Source organism: Phoca vitulina, unplaced genomic scaffold, assembly GCF_004348235.1.
Source record: "Phoca vitulina isolate PV1807 unplaced genomic scaffold, GSC_HSeal_1.0 scaffold3, whole genome shotgun sequence".
Taxonomy (NCBI): domain Eukaryota; kingdom Metazoa; phylum Chordata; class Mammalia; order Carnivora; family Phocidae; genus Phoca; species Phoca vitulina.
Window position 1 is genome coordinate 12980703 of NW_022589706.1, and position 21191 is coordinate 13001893.

The following is a 21191-nucleotide window of genomic DNA, read 5'->3' on the forward strand; positions in this document are numbered from 1 at the left end:
GAGAGAGAGTGTGGCGGGGGGAGGGGCAGAGGGAGAAGCAGACTCCCCGATGAGTAGGGAGCCTGATGTGGGAATCGATCCTAGGACTCTGGGATCATGACCTGAGCCGAAGGCAGACGCTTAACCAACTGAGCCACTAGACGCCCAAGAAATTTCTTTTTAGTTCAAATTCCCAAGGAAGAGACGGCCGACCCTGGCTGGGGTCATATACCCATTCCTGGAGTAATTAACTATGGCCAGGAGATCACACTGCATGGAGACGGCATCCACTGTAGATGAGCGTGAGATGGAGAGCTGCGAGAAAGATGACTGTAACAGGTCACTCCAAAGTGCTGGGATAGCTAATGCTGAATACCTAAGAGACGGTTCACATCTGGACTCAAAAATCCTATAGGTCTCCGAGTGTGAGCTTTCAATCTTGTACTATGTTTGCTTCTTCCATCCGAGGAAGTGGCATTGAGCAAGGACGGCCATATTTATTTTACCATCGCTGGTTGAGGGATATTCATAGAAGGATGCAGGCAGTAAAAATTTAAATACCAACCCATGTGGTTATAAACTCAGAGGAGATAAACCAGAGCCCAGGCCATGACTGATAAACTCCCCTATTTTCTATCTCTAAAAGTGGGTAGATTTCCTGTGACTACAGCCCCTGAGGGACTCACTTTTGTGTGATATATCTTGGCTGCAAATTCCTGTCTCTGTAGGTATCCAGGCCTTCTGTCAACAAAACCAGTCAAACCTTCTAGGCCTGCCATGGTGTCAGTTTGCCAATGGAACCCTGATGTCAGCAGAATGTATGGAAATCTCATATAAACACAACTTATCAAACATAGTTTGCATTCGATGCTAAGAACTTTTAAGTTGTAGTGAAAAGTCTGACTCAAACCATTCCCTCTTTAAAAATTTCCATTTTTTACTATAATAATTCTAAAGGGTTTTCTTCACTTTTTCATAAAGCTAAACTACTTCAGGGAATATTCTAGGTGAGAAAATCATCTACGTGTCTCCTGAATCATGGTTAGAATTGTTCTACAGCAAGATACTCTCTTCAGGTTTTGCCTACACTGAGGAGTCTCACAGGCAATGTATCCTCAAATGCAAGCACATTCTGGCATTTTTACCACATGCCATTCACCCCAGAAACCTCTAATGGCATGGAAAAAGAAGAAAACGCTGTTAAAATGAGGAGTTATGAAACTTAAGCAGGTAAGAGGATCCTTGGTGGGAGGGTTAAAAACAGAAATGATGAATAAACTTGAAAAAAACAGTTCCTCCAGTGCCTGGGTGGCTCAGTTGGTTGGGCGACTACCTTCAGCTCGGGTCATGATCCTGGAGTCCCTGGATCGAGTCCCACATCGGGCTCCCTGCTCAGCAGGGAGTCTGCTTCTCCCTCTGACCCTCCCCCCTCTCATGTGCTCTCTCTCATTCTCTCTCAAATAAATAAATAAAATCTTTTAAAAAAAAATTAAAAAAAATAAAAAATAAAAAAAACAGTTCCTCACTGTACTCTAAGGGAAGCAGAAGTAGCCTATTATTTTATTTAAAATAAACAAAAAGGAAAACATGGAAGTATTTACACAATCCTATGGTCCTCATTATTTCTAAACAATATTCACAGAGAAATACATAGCTCTAATTGCAGATTTTTTAAAAATGGAAAAGCTAAAAACCCTTTTTAAAAAGCCAGAGAAAGGAGTGCCTGGGTGGCTCAGTCTGTTAAGCATCTGACTCCTGGATCTCAGGGTTGTGAGTTCAAGCCCCACGTCGGGCTCCACCCTGGGTGTGGAGCCTAAATAAATGAATGAATGAATGAATGCCAGAGAAAGGATAGCAGTGCAAACTGCAAAAACAGGAGAAGGAATAATGAAGAACCAAAGGCCATAGCAGGAGAAAGCAAACGTAAAATACACAAAGTGAACAATACCAGAGCTGGTTTCCTGAAAAGGTTAACACAAGTGTCAAACCTCTTAAGACTGGATTTTTTAAATGGAGAAAGCCCAAGTAGCATTATCAGGAATGAAACAGGTGAAATTAGTATACACTTTAAAGGATGAGAGGAAATTAGAAAGATCTTTATGACAATAAATTTGTCAACTTTTGATGAAATGGCCAGATTCTTTAAGAAAATAATACATCTTATACAACTGAACAATACAGAAAAATTTTAATAGTTCAAGATCTTTCAGAAAATTGACTCTGTAACTGAAAAACTACCCATGAAAGAAAACTTGAGGCCCAGGTAACTCCCCTTGAAGATGCTCTTAAATACTTAGGGAAAAACTAACCAATCTTACAAAAACTCCTTCTGAGAACAGAGAAATATCAAGTATCACAATTCATGTTAAGAGGCCAGGATAACATTCATCTAAAACCCTTTAAAAAGGATATTAAAAGAAAAGTATAGACCAATTTCTCTAATAAATGTAGATGCAAAAACCCAAAAGGTACATATGCAAATCAAGTCCAGTTTTATAGAGAAAGGGTAATATTATACGACCAAATAGCATTTACTCCAGGAAGGCAAAGTTGGTTTCACATTCAAAATTCAGTCGAGTACTTGACTACAGTAACAGAATAAAAAGAAAACCATGCATTTCAACAAATACAACAAAAGCATTTGATAAAATCCAAATCCCATTCATGGTAAAAACTCAGCTAACTAAGCATTAAAAACACTTTCTTAATATCATGGAGGGTATCTACAGAACACCTATTTCAATATCGTATATAAAAAGGTGGAAGACTATGATTATCAGTGCAAAAATCCGCAACAAAACACTAGCAACAAAAATTCAACAGCACATTGAAAGGATTATATAACACGGCCAAGTGGGATTTATTCCTGGAGTGAAAGGATGATTCAACACATGAAAAATCAATCACTGCTAATATGCCACACTGACAGAAAGAAGAGGGAAAGACATGATCATCTCAATTGATGCAGAAAACGCATTTGACAAAATTAACTTAAACAAAAAAATTAAAAAACAAAACAAAACTAGGAACAGAAGGAAATTACTTCAACACAATCAAGGCCATCTATGAAAAGCCCATAACTAAAATCATACTCAATGGTGAAGAAAAACTTTTTCCTCTAAGATCAGGAAGAAAACAGAGACGCTAACTTTTATCACTTTTATTCAACACAGTACAAGAAGTCCTAGCCAAAAGCAATTAGACAAGAAACAGAAACAAAAGGCACCCAAATTAGAAAGGAAGTTAAATTATCCCTGTTTCCAGATGACATGATATTATACCCAGAAAACCCTAAAGATTCAGGAAAAAACAAAAACAAAAACAAAACCCTGGTCGAATAAACAAATTCAGCAGAGTGCAGGATACAATAATATCAAAACACAAAAATCAGTTGTTTCTACACACTAACAATGAACAATCCAAAAATAAGTTGAAGAAGACACTCCCATTTACAATAGCATCAAAAAGAATAAAATACTTAGGAATATATTTAACCAAGGAAGTGAAAGACTTGTATACTGAAAACTACAAAACACTGCCAGAAGAAATTTTAAAGAAAACACAAATCGATGGAAAGACATTCTGTGTTTATGGGATTGGAAGGCTCAGTATTGTTAGGATGTTAGGATGTTATGATCACCATGCAAAGTGATCTACAGATTTATTTTTTTTAAAGATTTTATTTACTCATTTGACAGAGAGAGAGAGAAAGAGCACAAGCAGGGGGAGCGGCAGGCAGAGGGCAGAGGGAGAAGCAGACTCCCCACTGAGCAAGGAGCTCCATGCGGGGCTCAATCCCAGGACCCTGAGATCATGACCTGCACTGAAGGCAGACGCTTAACCGACTGCGCCACCCAGGCACCCTGTGATCTACAGGTTTAACGCAATCCTTATCAAAATCCAAAAAGTATTTTCTGCAGAAATAGAAAATGTCATCCTAAAAATCATATGGGATCTCAAGGGGTCCCAAATAGCCAAAGTAATTGTTTTCTGAATTATATACCCTCCAAATTCTTATGTTGAAGCTCTAACCTCCCCCCACCCCCATCCTCCCTCCACAGAGCTCAGAATGTAACCATATTTAGCTGATTGAGTTAAAAAGAGGCCTTTGGATGGGCCTTAATCCAATCTGACAGATGTCCTTCTAGGAGGAAATTTAGATACAGAAAGGGACCTCAGGGATGTGCCCACAGAGAGGAAAGGCCATGGGAGAACAGACCAAGAATGGGACCATCTGAAAGCTGAGAAGAGAGGCCACTTAAGAAAACAAACCTGCAGACACCATGACCTTAAACTTCTAGCCTTCAGAACTGTGAGAAAATAAAAGCCTGCTGCTTAAGCACCCAGTCCGTGGTACTTTGTTACAGTCGCCCTAGCTAACTAATACAGCAATCCTGAAAAAACAAACGTAGAGGCCTCACAGTTTCAGATTTCAAAACTTATTACAAAGCTCTAGGAATCAAGAGTGCGGTACTGACATAAAGACAGACGTACAGACCAATGGAGTAGACTAGAGAGCTCAGAAATAAACCCTCAGATACAGGGTCAAATGACTATCCACAAGGGTGCCAAGACCATTCAATGGGGAAAGGACTGTCTCTTCCACAAACGGAGTTGGGAAAAATGAATATCCACATGCAAAAAATGAAAGTTGGAGGCTTACTGTAAACCACACAAAAATAGCTCTTTCATCTGGGCTGCCAACATGCCATGCAGACTGAGGAAGACCCAGAAACTTCGGAGCCACCAAAGCCGGGGCCACGGCTGCATGGGCAAAAGCCAAAAGCACCCCAGGAGGGCCGGGGTCATGCTGGTGGTATGCATCGCCACAGGACCAACTTTGACAAACACCACCCAGTTTGCTTTGGAAAAGTTGGTATGAGGCATTACCACGTAAGGAGGAACCCGAGCTCCTGGCCAACTGTCAACCTTGATAAACTGTGGACCTGGGTCAGCAAGCAAATGTGGGTAAATACCTCCAGAAATAAGACCGGAGCTGCTCCTATCACTGATGTGGTGCGATCAGGCTACTACAAAGTTTTGGGGAAGGGAGAGCTTCTAAAACAGCCCGCCATTATGAAGGCCAAATTCTCCATCAGAAGAGCTGGGGAGAAGATTAAGCACTGGGGGTCTTGTGTCCTGGTAGTGAAAGGAGGTTCAATCAAGGCTAACCAGTGGAAAAAAAATACAAAAATGATTTAAAGTGAATCAAAGACCTCAATGTAAGACCTTAAACTATAAAACTCTTAGAAGAAAACAGGGGAAAAGCTTCATCACATTGGGTTGGCAAATATTTCCTGGATATAATACCAAAAGCATAAGGAACACAAGCAAAAACTGATAAATAGAACATCAACTTAAAAACTTCTGTGCATCAAAAGACACAATCAAATAATGAAAAGAAAACCTACAGCATGGAAGAAAATATTTGCAAATCATACCTCTTATAAGGGGTTACTATCTAGAATATTAAAGCACCTCCAACTTCACAACAAAAAAACCTAATAACTCAGTGGAAAAAACAGACAAAGGATCTCCATATTTCTCCAAAGATACACAAAATGGCCAATGACAATCTGAAAAGATGGTCACTATCACTTAGCAAAATGCAAATCAAAACCCAAATGAGCTACTGCCTCACACCCATTAGGAAGACCACTAAGAAACAAAATAGAAATCAAGTGTTGGTGAGGATATGGAGAAATCAGAACCCATGGGCAAATGGTGAGAACGTAAAATGGTGCAGCCTCCAGGAAAAATATTATGGTGGTTTCTCAAAAAATTAAGACTAGAATTGCCATACGATACGGCAATTCCACTTCTGGATATAAATCCAAAAGAATTGAAAACAGGGTCTCAAAGAGGTATTTGTAGTACACTGATTTTCACAGCAGCATTATTCTCAAGAGCAAAAAGATGGAAGCAATCCAAATAAAGGCAATGTGGGACTATTATTCAGCCTTAAAAAGGAAGGAATTCTGACGCATGCCACAACACGAATGAATCTTGAGGGCATTATGCTAAGTGAAATAAGCCAGTCACAAAGAGACAACTATGTATGATTCCACTTACAAGAGTTACCTAGAGTAATCAAATTTACAGAAACAAAGTAGGACGGTAGGTGCCAAGGGCTGGGCGGAAAGGAAAACGGGGAGTTAATGAGTATAGAGTTTCAGTTTTCTGTTTTTTTTTTTTTAAGAGTTTCAGTTCTGCAAGGCCAAAACGTGCTGGAGATGAATTACGTAACAACTGTGAATATATTTCACCTTCAGCAAATGAGCCTTGCAATATAATCGCTGTTAAATAAGAATATCAAAGGACATAGATCAGGATGGATACTGAATTTCCATGTATTTCCTGAATTCTTTTAAAAAATGGTGACCATGACATAATTTGCAAACTGACATGAAATCTAACATTTTTGTTTGGAACTCATAATGGATCAGGGCTTTTTTTGAAAGTAAGATTTTTAACAGGTAAGATGAAGAGGTGGGAATAGAGCTCACTGTTTTCCATCCTGGGAGTCTATCCCCATGGCTGTCTGGTTATTTGTTCACCAAACCATCTTTCCTTCCTTCCTGGGCACAGAGCTGGACTTGGTTGCCTAGCCCACTCTGCAGTTAGGTGTGGCCACAACTGTTCTCTGGCCAATGTGACATGACACATGCCATCTCCAGACCTGATCGATAAAACCCGCCCATGCGCTACCGTTCATCCTCTGAGGAAGGGCCTAGAGAGCGGAGAGATGGGGTGAGAGCCCCTGGGGGAGGCTGCCAGGCCAGTGACATATACACCAGACCACTGCTTCAGCAAGAAATTCTTACGGTGGTAAGTCCTTAAAATGATGCATTTTTTAAAAATATGAAGTTTAAAAGAAAATACTTAACTAAGCAGTAAAAATTGTTAATCATGGTTGCCCACTAAACATTTTTAGTCAGCGTTATGTAGAGATGGACACCAATCACAAAACAAACATCCTGCTTAGCAGTGGAGGTTCATTACTTTCATGTGGAGTATCTTCCTAGACCCAGTCTTCACCGAGTTGGGCACCCATGACTACTCCTGGCTTTGTGAGCAGTCACATCCTGCCTATTTATTTGCTCATGTGAACACTCTACTTTAGCTGTACAAACCAACCTTCATCAATATCATATGCAAAGACACCGAATACTATGATCGTGCCATTCAAGATGGCATTAGCTGGATTCTTTACATGGTGAATACATCTCAAGAACCCTCTAGAAAGATTTTGAACTTCTGAAAAATGCATGGAATATTCTGATAAAAATTTTCATCAGTACCTTCTCACACTAGATATACAGCAGCCGGTAATGGATTAAACATATACACATGCACACACTTTTTTCCCACCACATTGTAAACATAACACAACTAGAAGGACAATATGTGTTTCAGACAATATAAAGCAAAAGTCGGCTGGAAAGAATCTAACGAGATTTCAGCCAGGAGTTAATTCTAAGCATCCAACTCTATAAGCATAGGTAGGGGTCCATTGCTGACTATAATATGGATCTTTTAAGTTCACACTCGGTGTCTACCTCTGAGCCACTAGCATCCCCGGTAAAAAGAAGCTGAAAGAAAGCTATGACCAAAGGCTGCTGGGGGCTTCACATACACCAGCAGGTTTACCAAGGAAGGTGGAAAGGCAGGATGAATCAGTGAGAGTAACTGAGTACACAGAATAAACAGTTACAAATTTCTCCCAGAGGAGTTGGCTTCGTTAATACAAATAAATCTATTGGATTTATCATCCCTTGTATTTCACTGAAAAAAAAAAAAAAAGTGAGTTGACCCATGTGACAGCATTAATATAAATGCTGGAGAAAATATGGCAAAATTGGCAAGAGTGATGAATGACCCAAGTTTGGGAAACACTATCCTAAGTGCTTTAACTAATCAAATCATCTCTCAGATAAAAGCACTGGAGTGAATATTAAAATAATTAAACGATTCTGGAACCCTGAAGAGAAAAAGAGAATTAACATTTGCTTTAAATTTTGGATTGCTGCTGGAGGACTCACTTTTCTTGATGATTTAGCTTAATTCCTGGCTGAAATGTTTTCAGTTATTTTTTTTTTTTTACTTTCACATTTTTTATGGTCTCAACCAACTTCAGTTTGGGCATTCTGAACTCAGTACCTGAAACACGTAGGTTTGCAGGTTTTAACTTTCCTATTTTTCAATAATGAGCAATACGTTAAGCCCCAGCATCTCTATATAAGGTGCCATCCATTCATAAGATTACATTTATAGAAATATATTGAACACGGATATAAAGTTAAGTTGCATGTGCAAAAAATCCCAATATTTCAAGATTAGTTACTACCTATTATGACCTGAAATATTAATATACATTTGTACATGTATATAAATCTAGTCACACAAATACTCAAGCACAAACCTGATTTCTAATTGTTACCTAAAAACATAGGCTGGTATTTAACACTAGCAAATAACATCAAGTTATTATATTATATTACATAGTGTGTGACAACAGGATTAAAAAACCTTTCATGGAATAAAATAATAAATCATATGCATTTCCTTGAGCAGAACATGACCAATTATAACTCATTATGAAATTAAAACTCAAACGAAATAACCAGGATGAGAAGAAGGTTTGGTTAAACTATAGGTCATAAATACCATGAAGAGATCGAGTCATTGCCTCCAGGGAAGCAAGGCCGTGTGCTGCAAAGCTTGGTGACCTCAGCATCAGAAATGGGTCCTGTACCTAGATAGAGCATAACTGGCCAGCACGTTCAGCAAGTCAGAAATTCTTTGAGCCCCAGCTGCCAAAATTTTTAAATGGGGAAAATGAATGAGCCAATCTCTGAGAAAACCGAAACACCTCTTAACGGTTTACACTTCTCTGAAAAATAGAGAAACCTCAACCAGCAACAAGCCATAAATCAAAAATGACAAAGGTGGGGGGATACAATGTGTTCTTCATATCCTATACACAAACATCACATTCTGACTCAACTGACTACTGAGTGGGATGCATAAAGTCATTGCTCATCACTTTCTATGCTTTGAGTATCCACACACTCCAAATATTTTTAGTGGTATCTTTATTTCATTCCAAGTATTTGATTTTTTTCTGTCCTCCACCCCTCCCCTATGCCCAGGCTTCTTATCTTCTGTTACCTACATGAAGTTATATTTAAGTTAATAGATACTTACTGAATGGCCAGTGTGTCCAGGAAGGGAAATTCCTCACTTCCTGCGAAGAGGTAGGAAATAGTAGAGGAACAAAGTTCTTTTCCCATGTGAAGTCGACCTATGGGTCAGAGAAAGAGGTCAAACATTGTAAGGATGCTTTGCAAAATATAAGAGCAAAATTAAAATAGCAATAAACAAATAGGCATTATTCACTCCATCTCTTATTAGTTTATCTTCGTCATTTCTAAACATTATCCTACACATATACATCAACTTACTAGGAGACCCTGCGTCGGGCAGTGGTTCAATGTCAAGTGTCAAATCTATCCATTTGGTTTCCTTGTTTCCCCCACCAAAAAGAGTGTCTCTAAAACTAACATCTGACAAAAGCTATTTCTATTTGAATAGAACTACCAGTTTTATTATTGCAAAGCAAAATAATGTCTAATGCAGTAACCCAATGACAAGTGAACATTTACACTCTAATAAGCTATCCTGTGGTGTCTCTGAGAATTACTCTATATAAGTGGAACAGTACATTGCTCAGATTTGAGGTTGATCAAGCTACACTTGACTCTCAGCATTTCTTGAATGTATACTTTGAATCTGATCTGATTCAAACCTTTAGTCAGCTGCCACAGATCTGAGCTGTGCCTCACTTCTCAAGCGTTGTCTTGCCTATCTGAGGGCCTAGATGCGCAAAGGGGGCAGGGCAGACCCAATCTGACCTTCAAGAAGTTCCAGGAATGAACTTCCAGGGAAGATGGTGGTGTGGGAGGACCCTAAGTTCACATGATCCCACGGACACAACTAGGTAACAGCCAGGTCAGTGTAAATAACCCAGAAAATAACCCAGAGACTGAAAGGCCAGACCCTCCACAGCCAAATGTAGAGAAGAGGCCACAATGAAGAGGGTAGGAAGGGCAGAGACAAGGGTCGGCGCTAAACAGACCTGCAGGACTGTCCACAGGAGGGGGGGGACCACGACACCACGGGTGTAGAGAGGGGAGAGAAGCAGATTCTCAACCCAGGGAGCCTGCATGGGAAAGATGAATCTCCATAATGTTTGGCTTTGAAGACGAAGGGGCCAAGTTTCTCAAGTTCTTACACTCAGCAGGTCCTAATACCCAGAACTTTAAAAATCAGCAGGCTCCGTGCCAGGAGAGCAGAGGGTGGAGTTCCTACCCTTGAGCAGACAGCACAGCAAACAGCCCCCCGGAGATACAGCACAGAAGCAGCAGTTTGAAAAATTGCTGGGGCATACAGGACGCAGAGTTTACTAACCTCAGAGCGTGCGCTGGGGGGGCCAGGATCTTTGGAGACTTCTCCAGAAGAAAAGGAGTTGGCAGGTGCCATTTCCCTCCCCTGCACCCCAGTCTAGACACATGAACACCTGCGAGAACCAGCATAGTGGCAACACTCTCTACCTAACTTGCTAACCCCATGCCCCACCCCCATGTTCTCCTGCGGGCACACCCCCTCCAACCAGATGCGCTAAGGTCCCCTCCTGCAGCAAACCCACACAAGACTTGCTAACACCACAAGCCCACCCTCTACTCCCCTCTACCTGCCACACTTCTGCAGATCCACTCCCTCCACCTGACCTGCCCCAGTCCCTTCCCTCAGGGGACCAGCCCAGACCTTACTGGTACCACATGCCCCAACACCATGTTCTTCTACCAATGAACCCCCTCCATTTACTCCTGTCTAGAGCCGATACAAAGCAGTGCCACAAGCCTGGCAGTGTGCCAGCAGCCCTGGCAGGGGCCAGCACCACTCCAAAGTGACCCGTGCCCAAGGGAGAGAAGACAACCACACACACCGGTCTGACCGCAGCCCCAGAAGTGGGCTGCAGGCAGACATCTGGTCTGACTGCATGCCCCGTTCAACAATGAACACTTCTCAGGGAACGAGACAGGGAAAGCACCAGCAGTTCAGTGCTACTCTATCTCTGGCGAGTACCTGGTCTGACTCAACTTAAGCCCAAGGTGGCCCACTGGCCCACTAACACAGGGACCAAACCCTGCCCACAACCGGGCAGAGAATCACTGCAGATGATTGAAGCATCAGGTTCTGGGGGAGAACAGGGGACACTGCACTGCAGGACATAGAGGACCTCTTCTTCATAAGGCCGCTACTTTCAAGAGCAGGAGACATAGCTGACTTTCCTTACACAGAGAAACAAACACAGAGTTAGACAAAATGAGGAGGCAAAGGAGTATGTCCCAAATGAAAGAATAGGACAAAATGACAGCAAGACAGCTAAACAAAATGGAGATAAGATATATGCCTGACAGAGAATTTAAAGTAAGGTCATAAAGATACTCACTAGACTTAAGGCTGTAGGACCTCAGTGAGACCTTAAAGAGAGAAAACAAAAAAGAACCAATCAGAGATAAACTCAATAGCTGAAATGAGTAATACACTAGATGGAACATGTAGTAGACTAGAGGAAGCAGAAGAACGGACCAGTGACCCGGAGGATAGAGTAATGGAAAACAATCGAAGCTGAACAGAAGAGAGAGAAAAAAAAATAATAAAAAATGAAAACAGACTCAAAGAACTCAACAACAACACCAAGCATAAGTGTAGTAACATTTGTATTATAGGGATTTCAGAAGGAGAAAAGAGAGAAAAGGGGGTGGAAAATTTAATTGAAGTACTAATAGCTGAAAACTTCCAAATTTAGGGAAGGAAACAGAAATCCAGATCCAGGAGGTACAGAGAGCCCCCAACAAAATTAACCCAAGGAGGTCTACACCAAGACACATAGTAATTAAAATGGCCAAAAGTAGTAATAAAGGGAAAATTTTTAAAATAGCAAGAGAAAAGAAAGCAGTTACATACGAGGAAAACCCCATAAGGCTATCAGTTGATTTTTCAGCAGAGATTTTGCAGGCCAGAAGAGTGGCATGATATACTCAAAGTGCCGAAAGTAAAAAACCTACACCCAATACTGTATCTAGTAAGACTATCATTCAGAATAGAAGGAGATAAAGAGTTTCCCAGACAAACAAAAGTTAAAGGAATTCATCACCACTAAATCAGCTCCACCAGAAATGTTAAAGGGGACTCTGAGTGAAAGGGGAAGACCATAAGTTGGAGTAAAGAAAGCAGGAAGGACAAAGCAGTAAAATCAGTCCACAAAAATCAAAAGATTCACAAAATAATTCACAAAATAAAAGGAGGTAAAGTATGACACCAATACCTAAAATGTGGGAGGGGAGAGAAGTAAAAATATGGGTTCAAACCTAAGTGACCTTCAACTTAATATAGACTACTACATGCATATTATATACAAACCTAATTGTAACCATAAATCAAAACCCAGTAATAGAGCTGCAAAAAACAAACAGAAAGAGAAAGAGAGAGAGAAAGGAATCCAAGTCGATCACTAAAGAAAGCCAGCAAGCCATGAGAGAAGAGTCCAAGAGAACAACAAACAACAAAATGGCAGTAAGTACATACCTATCAATAATTACTTTGGATGTAATGGACTAAATGCCCCAATCAAAAGACAGAGGGTGATGGAATGGATAAAAAAACAAGACCCATAAAAATGCTGCCTACAAGGGACTCATTTCAGACCTAAAGACACCTGCAGATTGAAAGTGAAGGGATGGGGAAACATTTATAATGCAAATGGATGTGAAAAGAAAGTCAGGGGGCACCTGGGTGGCTCAGTCATTAAGAGTTTGCCCTCGGCTCAGGTCGTGATCCCAGGGTCCAGGGTCCTGGGATCGAGCCCTGCATCAGGCTCCCTGCTCAGCAGGGAGTCTGCTTCTCCCTCTCCCTCTGCCCCTCCCCCCACTCATGCACGCTCTCTCTCTCTCACTCTCCCTCTATCTCAAAAAAAAAAAAAAAAAGTCAGGGTAGCAATTCTTAGTAAGTAACAAGAGACAAAGATGGGCACTATATAATAATAAAGGGAACAATCCAACAAGAGGCTGTAACAATTGTAAATGTTTGGACCTAACAAGGGAGCGCCCCAATATATAAAGCAGCTGTTATAAACATAAAGTAATAAATAGTAATACAATAATAGTAGGGGACTTTAACACCACACTCACATCAATGGACAGATCATCCAAACAGAAAATCAACAAGGAAAAAATGGCTTTGAATGACACATTGGACCAGATGGATTTAACAGATATATTCAGAACATTCCGCCCTAAAATAGCAGGATACACATTCTTTTCAAGTGCACATGGTATATTCTCCAGAATGGATCATACTAGGCCACAAAACAAGTCTCAACAAATTCAAAAAGATCGAAGTCATACCATGCATTTTTTTTTGACAACTTTAAGACACCAAAAATTAACCACAAGGAAAAATCTAGAAAGAACACAAATATATGGAGGTTAAATAACATGCTACTAAACAATGAATGGGTCAATTGAGAAATCAAAGACGAAATCAAAACATACATGGAGACAAATTAAAAAGAAAATATAATGGTCCAAAATCTTTGGGATGCAGCAAAAGTTGTTTTAAGAGGGAAGTTTATAGCAACAGAGGGAAATTTATAGACCTATGTCAAGAAGCAAGAAAAACCTCAACTTAACCTTGCACCTAAAGGAGCTAGAAAAATAAGAACAAACAAAACCCAAAACCAGTAGAAGGAAAAAAAATAATAAAGATTAGAGCAGAAATAAACTAAATAGAAACAAAAAAAACAATAGAACAGATCAATGAAACCACAGGCTGGTTCTTTGAAAAGATCAAGAAAACTGATAAATCTTTAGCCAGAATCATAAGAAAAAAGAAAGGATTCAAATGAACAAAATCAGAAATGATAGAGGAAAAATAACACCACACAGAAATACAAAGGATTATAAGAGAATTATAATGAAAAATTATATGCCAACAAATTGGACAACCTAAGAAGAAAACAGATAAAACATAAAACCTACCAAAACTGAACCAGGAAGAAATACAAAATTTGAAAAGAACAATTACCAGCAATGACACTGAATCAGTCATCAAAAAATTCCCAACAAAAGCCCAGGACCAGACAGTTTCACAGGTAAATTTTACCAAATATTTAAAGAGTTAATAGCTATTCTCAAACTTTTCCAAAAAATAAAGAGGAAGGAAAGCTTCCAAATTTATTCTATGAGGCCAGCATTACCCTGATAACAAAATCAGATAAAGACACTACATAAAAAGAGAACTACAGGCCAATATCTCTGATGAATATGGTTGCAAGAATCCTCAACAAAATATTAGCAAACCAAATCCAAAAATACATTTAAAAAAATCATTCACCATGATCAAGTGGGGTTTATTCTTGAGATGCAAGCATGGTTCAATATTTGCAAAGTGATCAACATGATAAGTCACATCAGCAAGAGAAAGGATAAAAACCATATGATCATTACAACAGATAGTATAACATCCATTCATGATATAAATCCCCAAAACAAAGGTTTACAGGGAACATACCTCAACAAAGTCCATATGTGAAAAACCCACAGCTAATATCATACTCATTGAGGAAAAACTGAGAGCTTTTCCCTTAAGGTCAGGAACAAGACAAGATGTCACTCTCACCACTTTGATTCAACACAGTACTGAAAGTACCAGCCACAGCAATCAGACAACAGAAAAGAAATAATAGGTAACCAAATTGGTAAGGAAGAAGTAAAACTTTCAATATTTGCAGATGAAATTATACTAAAGAAACTTCTAAAGACTCCACCAAAAAACTACTAGAAATGATAAATGAACTCAGTAAGGTCACAGGACACAAAATCAATATTCAGAAATCCACTGCATTTCTGTACACCAAAAGTGAGTAGCAGAAAGAGGAATTAAGAAAACAATCCCAGGGGTGCCTGGGTGGCTCAGTTGGTTAAGCATCTGCCTTTGGCTCAGGTCATGATCCCGGGGTCCTGGGATCAAGTCCCGCATTGGGCTCCCTGCTCTGCGGGGAGTCTGCTTCTCCCTCTCCCTCTCCCTCTGCCACTCCCCCTTCTTGTGCTTTCTCGCTCTTTCTCAAATAAATAAATAAAATCTTAAAAAAAAAAAAAAAACCATTTACAATTCCACCAAAAGTAATAAAATACCTAGGCATAAACTTAACCAAGGAGGAGAAAGATCTGTAGTCTGAAAACTGTAAAACATTGATCAAAGAAACTGAAGATGACACAAACAAATGGAAAGATATTCCACGCTCATGGATTGGAAGAACAAATACTGTTAAAATGTCCATACTACCCAAAGCAATCTATAGATTTAATGCAATCCCTATCAAAATACCAACAGCATTTTTTTTTTCACAGAACTAGAACAAAGACTCCTAAAATTTGTATGGAACAAAAGATCTCAAAGAGCAAAAGCAATCTTGGAAAGGAAGAACAAAACTGGAGGTATCACAATCCCAGATTTCAAGATATACTACAAAGCTGTAGTAATCAAAACAGTATGGCACAGGCACAAAAACAGACCCAAGATCAATGGAACAGAACAGAGCCCAGAAATAAATGCACAATTATATGGTTGACTAATCTTCAACAAAGGAGGCAAGAATATGTAATGGGAAAAAGACCGTCTCGTCAGCAAATGGTGTTCGGAAAAATGGACAGCCACATGCATAAAGAATGAAACTGGACCACTTTCTTACACCATACACAAAAATAAACTCAAAATGGATAAAGGACCTAAATGTGAGTCCTGAAACTATAAAAATCCTAGGAGAACAGACAATAATTTCTTGACATCAGCTGTAGCAACATTTTTCTAGGTATTTCTCCTGAGATAAGGGAAACAAAAAGCAAAAATAAACTACTGGAACTACATCAAAATAAAAAGCTTCTACACAGCAAAAGGAATCAGTAAAATGAAAAAACAATCTACTAAATGGGAGAAGATATTTGCAAATGATAAATCCAATAAAGGGTAGTATCCAAAATACATAAAGAACTGACACAACTCAACCCCCAAAACACAAAGAATACAATTTAAAAATGGGCAGAAGACATGAACAGACATTTCTTCAGAGAATATATGGAGATGGCCAACAGACACATGAAAAGATGCTCAACATCACTCATCATCAGGGAAATGCAAATCAAAACCACAATGAGATACCACCTCACACCTGTGAGAATGGCTAAAATCAACAACACAAGAAACAGCCAGTATTGTCGAGGACGTGGAGAGAAAGGAACACTTGTGCACTGTTGGGGGGAATGTAAACTGGTGCAGCCACTGTGGAAAACAGTATGGAGATCCTCAAAAAATTAAAAATAGAACTACCATGTGAACCAGTAATTCCACTACAGGGTATTTATCCAAAGAATATGAAAACACTAATTCAAAAAGATATATACGCCCCTCTATTTATTGCAGCATTATTTTCAACAGCCAAACTATGGAAGCAGCCCAAGTGTCCATCGATATATGAATGGATAAAGAAGAGCTGGTATATGAACACACACACACACACACACACACACGAATATTACTCAGCCATAAAAAAGAATGGAATCTCACCATTTGCAACAACATGGATGGATCTAGAGAGTATAATGCTAAATGAAGTAAGAGAAGGACAAATACCATATGATTTCACTCGAAAGTGGCATTTAAGAAAAACAAGTGAACAAGGGAAAAAAGAGACAAACCAAGACACAGACTCTTAACTACTGAGAACAAACTGATGTTTACCAGAGGGGAGGTAGGGTGGCGGGATAGTTGAAATAGGTGAAGGGGTTGAAGAGCACACTTATTATGACATGCGCTGAGCAATATATACTATTGTAAACTAATGTAACAGTGCACGTTAACTATACTAGAATTAAAATTGTTTTAAAAATGCAACATATTAAATAACTTAAAAAACAAAACAAAACAGAGTTCCAGGAATGGACTCCAGTGAGACCAGGGGCCAGGGATGTTTAAGAACTGTAGTGCATCAAGGACCGATGACATTTGGATCAGAGAAGTTTTTGCCCTCAGAATGCAATTTAAAGATGAGAACTTCAGCATGAACCTGAGGAACTCTATCATTTCGAGAACAAAGTATAGGCCAACATAACAGCCGATACTGAAGAACTCAGAATAAGTGAGTGTGATTCTTACTTACTCCTCATTTACATTCAAGAATAATATATGTGCTGGAGGGGGCGGGGGGGGAATGAGTAACAAAATTAAACTGAAATGTAAATCACTGAAAAGCCACAAAGGTGACAAAACAATATTAATAGGACCGAAGTGATACGGCAAAGTGATGCAATTTAGAAAGTTTAGGCATTTTGATTTTCAAAAAAACATTCCATGAGATCTTTTAAAAACCTTGTAGCATTTAAAACTGTATTTCTAAAATACATCCATCCAAAAGAGCTTTGATTTATGTCATAATCAGCGGAGTTAATTCTGTGAAAGTCTGATAATTGATTTACGTATAATGCTCATTAAGATATCCCCACATATAAACATGATTAAAACAGAACTACATGCTTCTCTTATAAAATACAAAAACGTAAGACTGACACAATGACACAAACACCTATTTATTGTATTAAATACAAGCCTGAAATGTTAAGTAGATATAACAGGTTCCAAAAAATTACATTTCAGATTCTCCAAGTCCTGCTGGTGCTTTACAACTAAAACAATGCTTCGGAGGGCTTTTTTTTTTTTTTTAATTCATTAAAAAAAAAGCAACAATCGGGGGGGATATAAAATCCATAAAATCCCAAATGTAGAAGTTTATTCAAAACGGTGCCGAATCCCTAAGGTGGCCGTAAACAGTTAGCACAGGTTCGCAGCTTAAAGGAATGTGAAGCTCACAGTTTGCATGGGTTTCTGCCTCGGAAGCCACCGCCCCCCCCGCCCCGCCCCCGCCGCCGGCTACACGGCAGTTTCATGTTTCCACAACCCGGTCCTAATGTTGCCAGTGCTCTCCGTACCCAGCAAGGGGCCGTCCTGCCCGTTGCTCTTGATTGGTCCATTCTGGATGGCCAAGTTGAGTCCGTAAGACTTCTGCTGGCTTTCAAGTTCAACTACAATTGGCTTCCTTAAGGCATCTTTCTTACTACTACTTGAAGCGGGCTTTTCGAAATTTCTGGGGCTCTGGGGGAGTGTGCTACAGCCATCACTGCTCTCCTGTTGGGGTGGGTTGTACTGTCTCTCTCTGTAGGCTAAATACGCTCTTCTGCTCCTCGAGTGTCCTTCATTACTGCCCGGCCGGCTCTTAGGGAAGCCGTTCTGCACACTGCCCTCCACGCTCGTTGGGACGTCATAGGCATATTCTCTGAGGACGGCGAGCCGGCTTGCCCGGTGTCCTTTACTTCTGTTTTTATGATGGCGGCCCGGGTGCATGTTTGGGCGAAACTGAACTTCTAAAGGCGCCACGTGCATCTTGATGTCATTGTCCATTGAATGTTCTGTCAGACTATTATCGAGCTGAGGTGTGGAGTTCAAGGGCAGAGGGCTGGCATGGCACTGAGCTGCAGCAGCCTGCAAGTTTGTTAATTTGCAGCCCTGGGAGGAATTCTTGAAGCTCGATGTACTCTTGTTGGTGCATGAGGATTCAGCGCTGCTGCTGGTGCACTTCGGGGCCTCTCCGTTCGTGCCGCTGGAGTTGGGGGGCTGCACGTCAACCTGCACGGAGTACGAGCTCCGGCCGGGGCAGCAAGTCATGAGCCACGCGAGTCTAACGTCCTCCCTGTTAACGCAGTGGTGAACCACGATGAAGGCACTGAGGCTTAAACACGTAGCTCCAAAAAAGAAGCTAAACACCAAGTCCAGGGGGTAATACAAGGAAACGGCCAAGGCCCCAAACATCCACAAGGCGACATATAAGAGCAAGGTAAGACTGGCCCCCAAAAGTTGAGAATGGAAAGTGTGTTCATTTTCCAATGCTGACGTCGAGATCAGAGACAGAGACAGGGAGTCCTGAGGATGCACTTCACCATTTCCATTGGCCGTCAACCGCTGCTGTGCCTCGGTGGGCTCCTTCAGCTCATATCTGCGCTCGGGGTGTCTTTTCAACTGAATAAATATGCTTAGAAAGTACACACAGTTTACGAAAGTGATGAAGCTGGCAGGCCCGTAGAAGGCTCCCAAGGAGGGCTCCCAGGCCATCCAGCAACTAGAAAAGAAAATGAGAAACCGAGTCAGATGCTACGACGCATCAACAAACTGTCCCAGAAACTGCAATAAAGTTAGGGCCTGGGAAATCATTAAAAAGAGAAGCAATGGGGTCAGGTATGCAGAGAACACAAAACACTCACTAGGGTGCATTTGGCCGACTGCCGTAATTCTTGATGTTGGCCGCAGCTGTTATGCCACAAACTATGATGGGTATGCCACCTCCGATCAGGTAAAACCTGGAAGAAGGAACAATGCAAATAGCTCATCATTCAAGTTACCAAGGCGCGACTTTTGCACGTCTCCGTCCTGCAAAAGTCCTTCCTTCGTGACCAATTATTATTCCTATCCCAATAATAAACTGGAAATTAACTTCTGGAGGCTGCTTTGTTAACAATAACTTTCTGAATTTTTTTTTTTTAATTTTTGTTTGGATATCTTTTTTTTTTTTTTTAAAGCAGGCTACCAAGTTTCCGACTAGAGGAAAGCTGGTCGGCTTCTGCCACCCTGTGGACAAGCACGGCTACTGCAGGTAGGGTTTTAGTTCCTATTCTTTTCTTTCAGAAGGCACTAACGGGCTTCCTTTCGATTCAGCTGGTGAACCAGAAAGTTAGCCCATTACCAAATGGACCTTAAGATCTCCCTGTGCCATACGTCAGACAAAACACGTAATGACATTGTTTATTAATGTCTGGTTAAGCCTGCGTGTTCTGGGACACCCTACCGCTGTGTATGCTTATGCCTAGTCGACTACTCAGGCAAAGCAGGTGCTCGGTCCCAGCAGCTGCACGCAGTGTGCAGGCCCTTCCTGACTCCTTTCCCGTGGACTCACTGGGGACAGCAGGAAAAATGAAGGTGCCTAAGAACGGAGGGAGACAGAGTGGCGGCGGGCCCTACAAAGAGAAACTTCTTTCCTCGGCCAGACCTTCTTTGAGCTCTCTGAGACAGTAGGAACTCTGTGCCCTGGCTGGGTCCTCCTGGGCATGGTCATAATCCTAACTCTGCATCTGCCACTTTGTAGAGACACAGCCCGAGGTCCTGAGCTGGCTGGCTGAAGACTGTATTGGGGACTTAATTAACGCCTGTGCTTGGTGTCTTTTTTTTTTTTTTTTTCTCAGAACCTAACAGGAAGGAAGATGAGACCCCCAAATCTTCAAACACCATCTCTCCATTCTTTTAAGGCCAGGGACAGACGTGTCAAATTGCCTCCCAACTCTGTGGCCGGGCCCTCCTGCTGCCCCTCATCGTCCAGGGACCATTCACCTCCTGAATCTTCTATGTTCTCAGGTGTTCTCTTTCAATTCTTCCCTTTATTGGCTATGGCCCATCTACTAAATGTCAACATGGCCCCGGGACCATGCTTTTAACTAACTTCTCCCCGGGGCATGTGGTTCACGACCACATGCGAGAACATCTCCAGCTATCTGCAAAACGCTGAGCACCGTCTTCCCTGCTGAGCCCCCGGGTTTCCCACAATGTGAACGACTCACAGGAAGTACTAGTGAGCCTACGTCCTCTGAGCGTCCCCGCCCCCCATTCTATGTTTTCTATATTCTCAGCTGATGGAAGCACCATGTGTTGAGGTGCCCTTGCTAGAGTAATTTGAAACCATCTTAGAAAATCTCTCCCTTCCACAATTTTAAATCTAACTGGCCATCCATTCTAGAGAACCTGCCTCAAGTGTCTTGAACACGCGCCCCCGCTATTCTCTCTGACGCCGTTCTGGTTTCAGTCCTCCCGCGGGCAAGCAAACGACCTCTCGACCTCTCGACCTCTCGGCAGAATTCCTTCCCTCAGGCTCTCCCATTGAGACGGGTTTCTAATGCAAGGCTGTCCTTCTAAAAAGATACCTCATGGGGCCACTCCCTTAGGTAAAAGTCTTCAATGGCTGCCCGCATTTGCACACGGCTCCCAGAGGCCTG

At 41.1% G+C, this 21191-nt stretch overlaps 1 protein-coding gene and 1 pseudogene across 2 annotated transcripts in view; one reads left to right on the forward strand and one right to left on the reverse strand.

Moving 5' to 3' along the window:
* The first annotated feature begins 4123 nt into the window (after positions 1 to 4123).
* On the forward strand, positions 4124 to 5345 carry LOC116627634 (annotated as a pseudogene).
* A 3882-nt stretch (positions 5346 to 9227) lies between these two features.
* Positions 9228 to 21191, reverse strand: part of ADGRA3 (adhesion G protein-coupled receptor A3) — a 132025-nt gene continuing 120061 nt past the window's right edge. Inside the window, exons 17-20 of one of the 2 annotated variants that reach the window (XM_032400098.1) lie at positions 19413 to 19508; positions 18087 to 19270; positions 11495 to 11525; positions 9228 to 9283 (exon numbers count right to left, since the gene is read on the reverse strand). In XM_032400098.1, the coding sequence (XP_032255989.1) occupies positions 11500 to 11525; positions 18087 to 19270; positions 19413 to 19508 (1306 nt within the window). In that variant the 3' untranslated portion in view covers positions 9228 to 9283; positions 11495 to 11499. Of the gene's footprint in view, positions 9284 to 11494; positions 11526 to 18015; positions 19271 to 19412; positions 19509 to 21191 lie in introns of those variants that run through there. The other variant, XM_032400097.1, reaches the window with a different exon arrangement.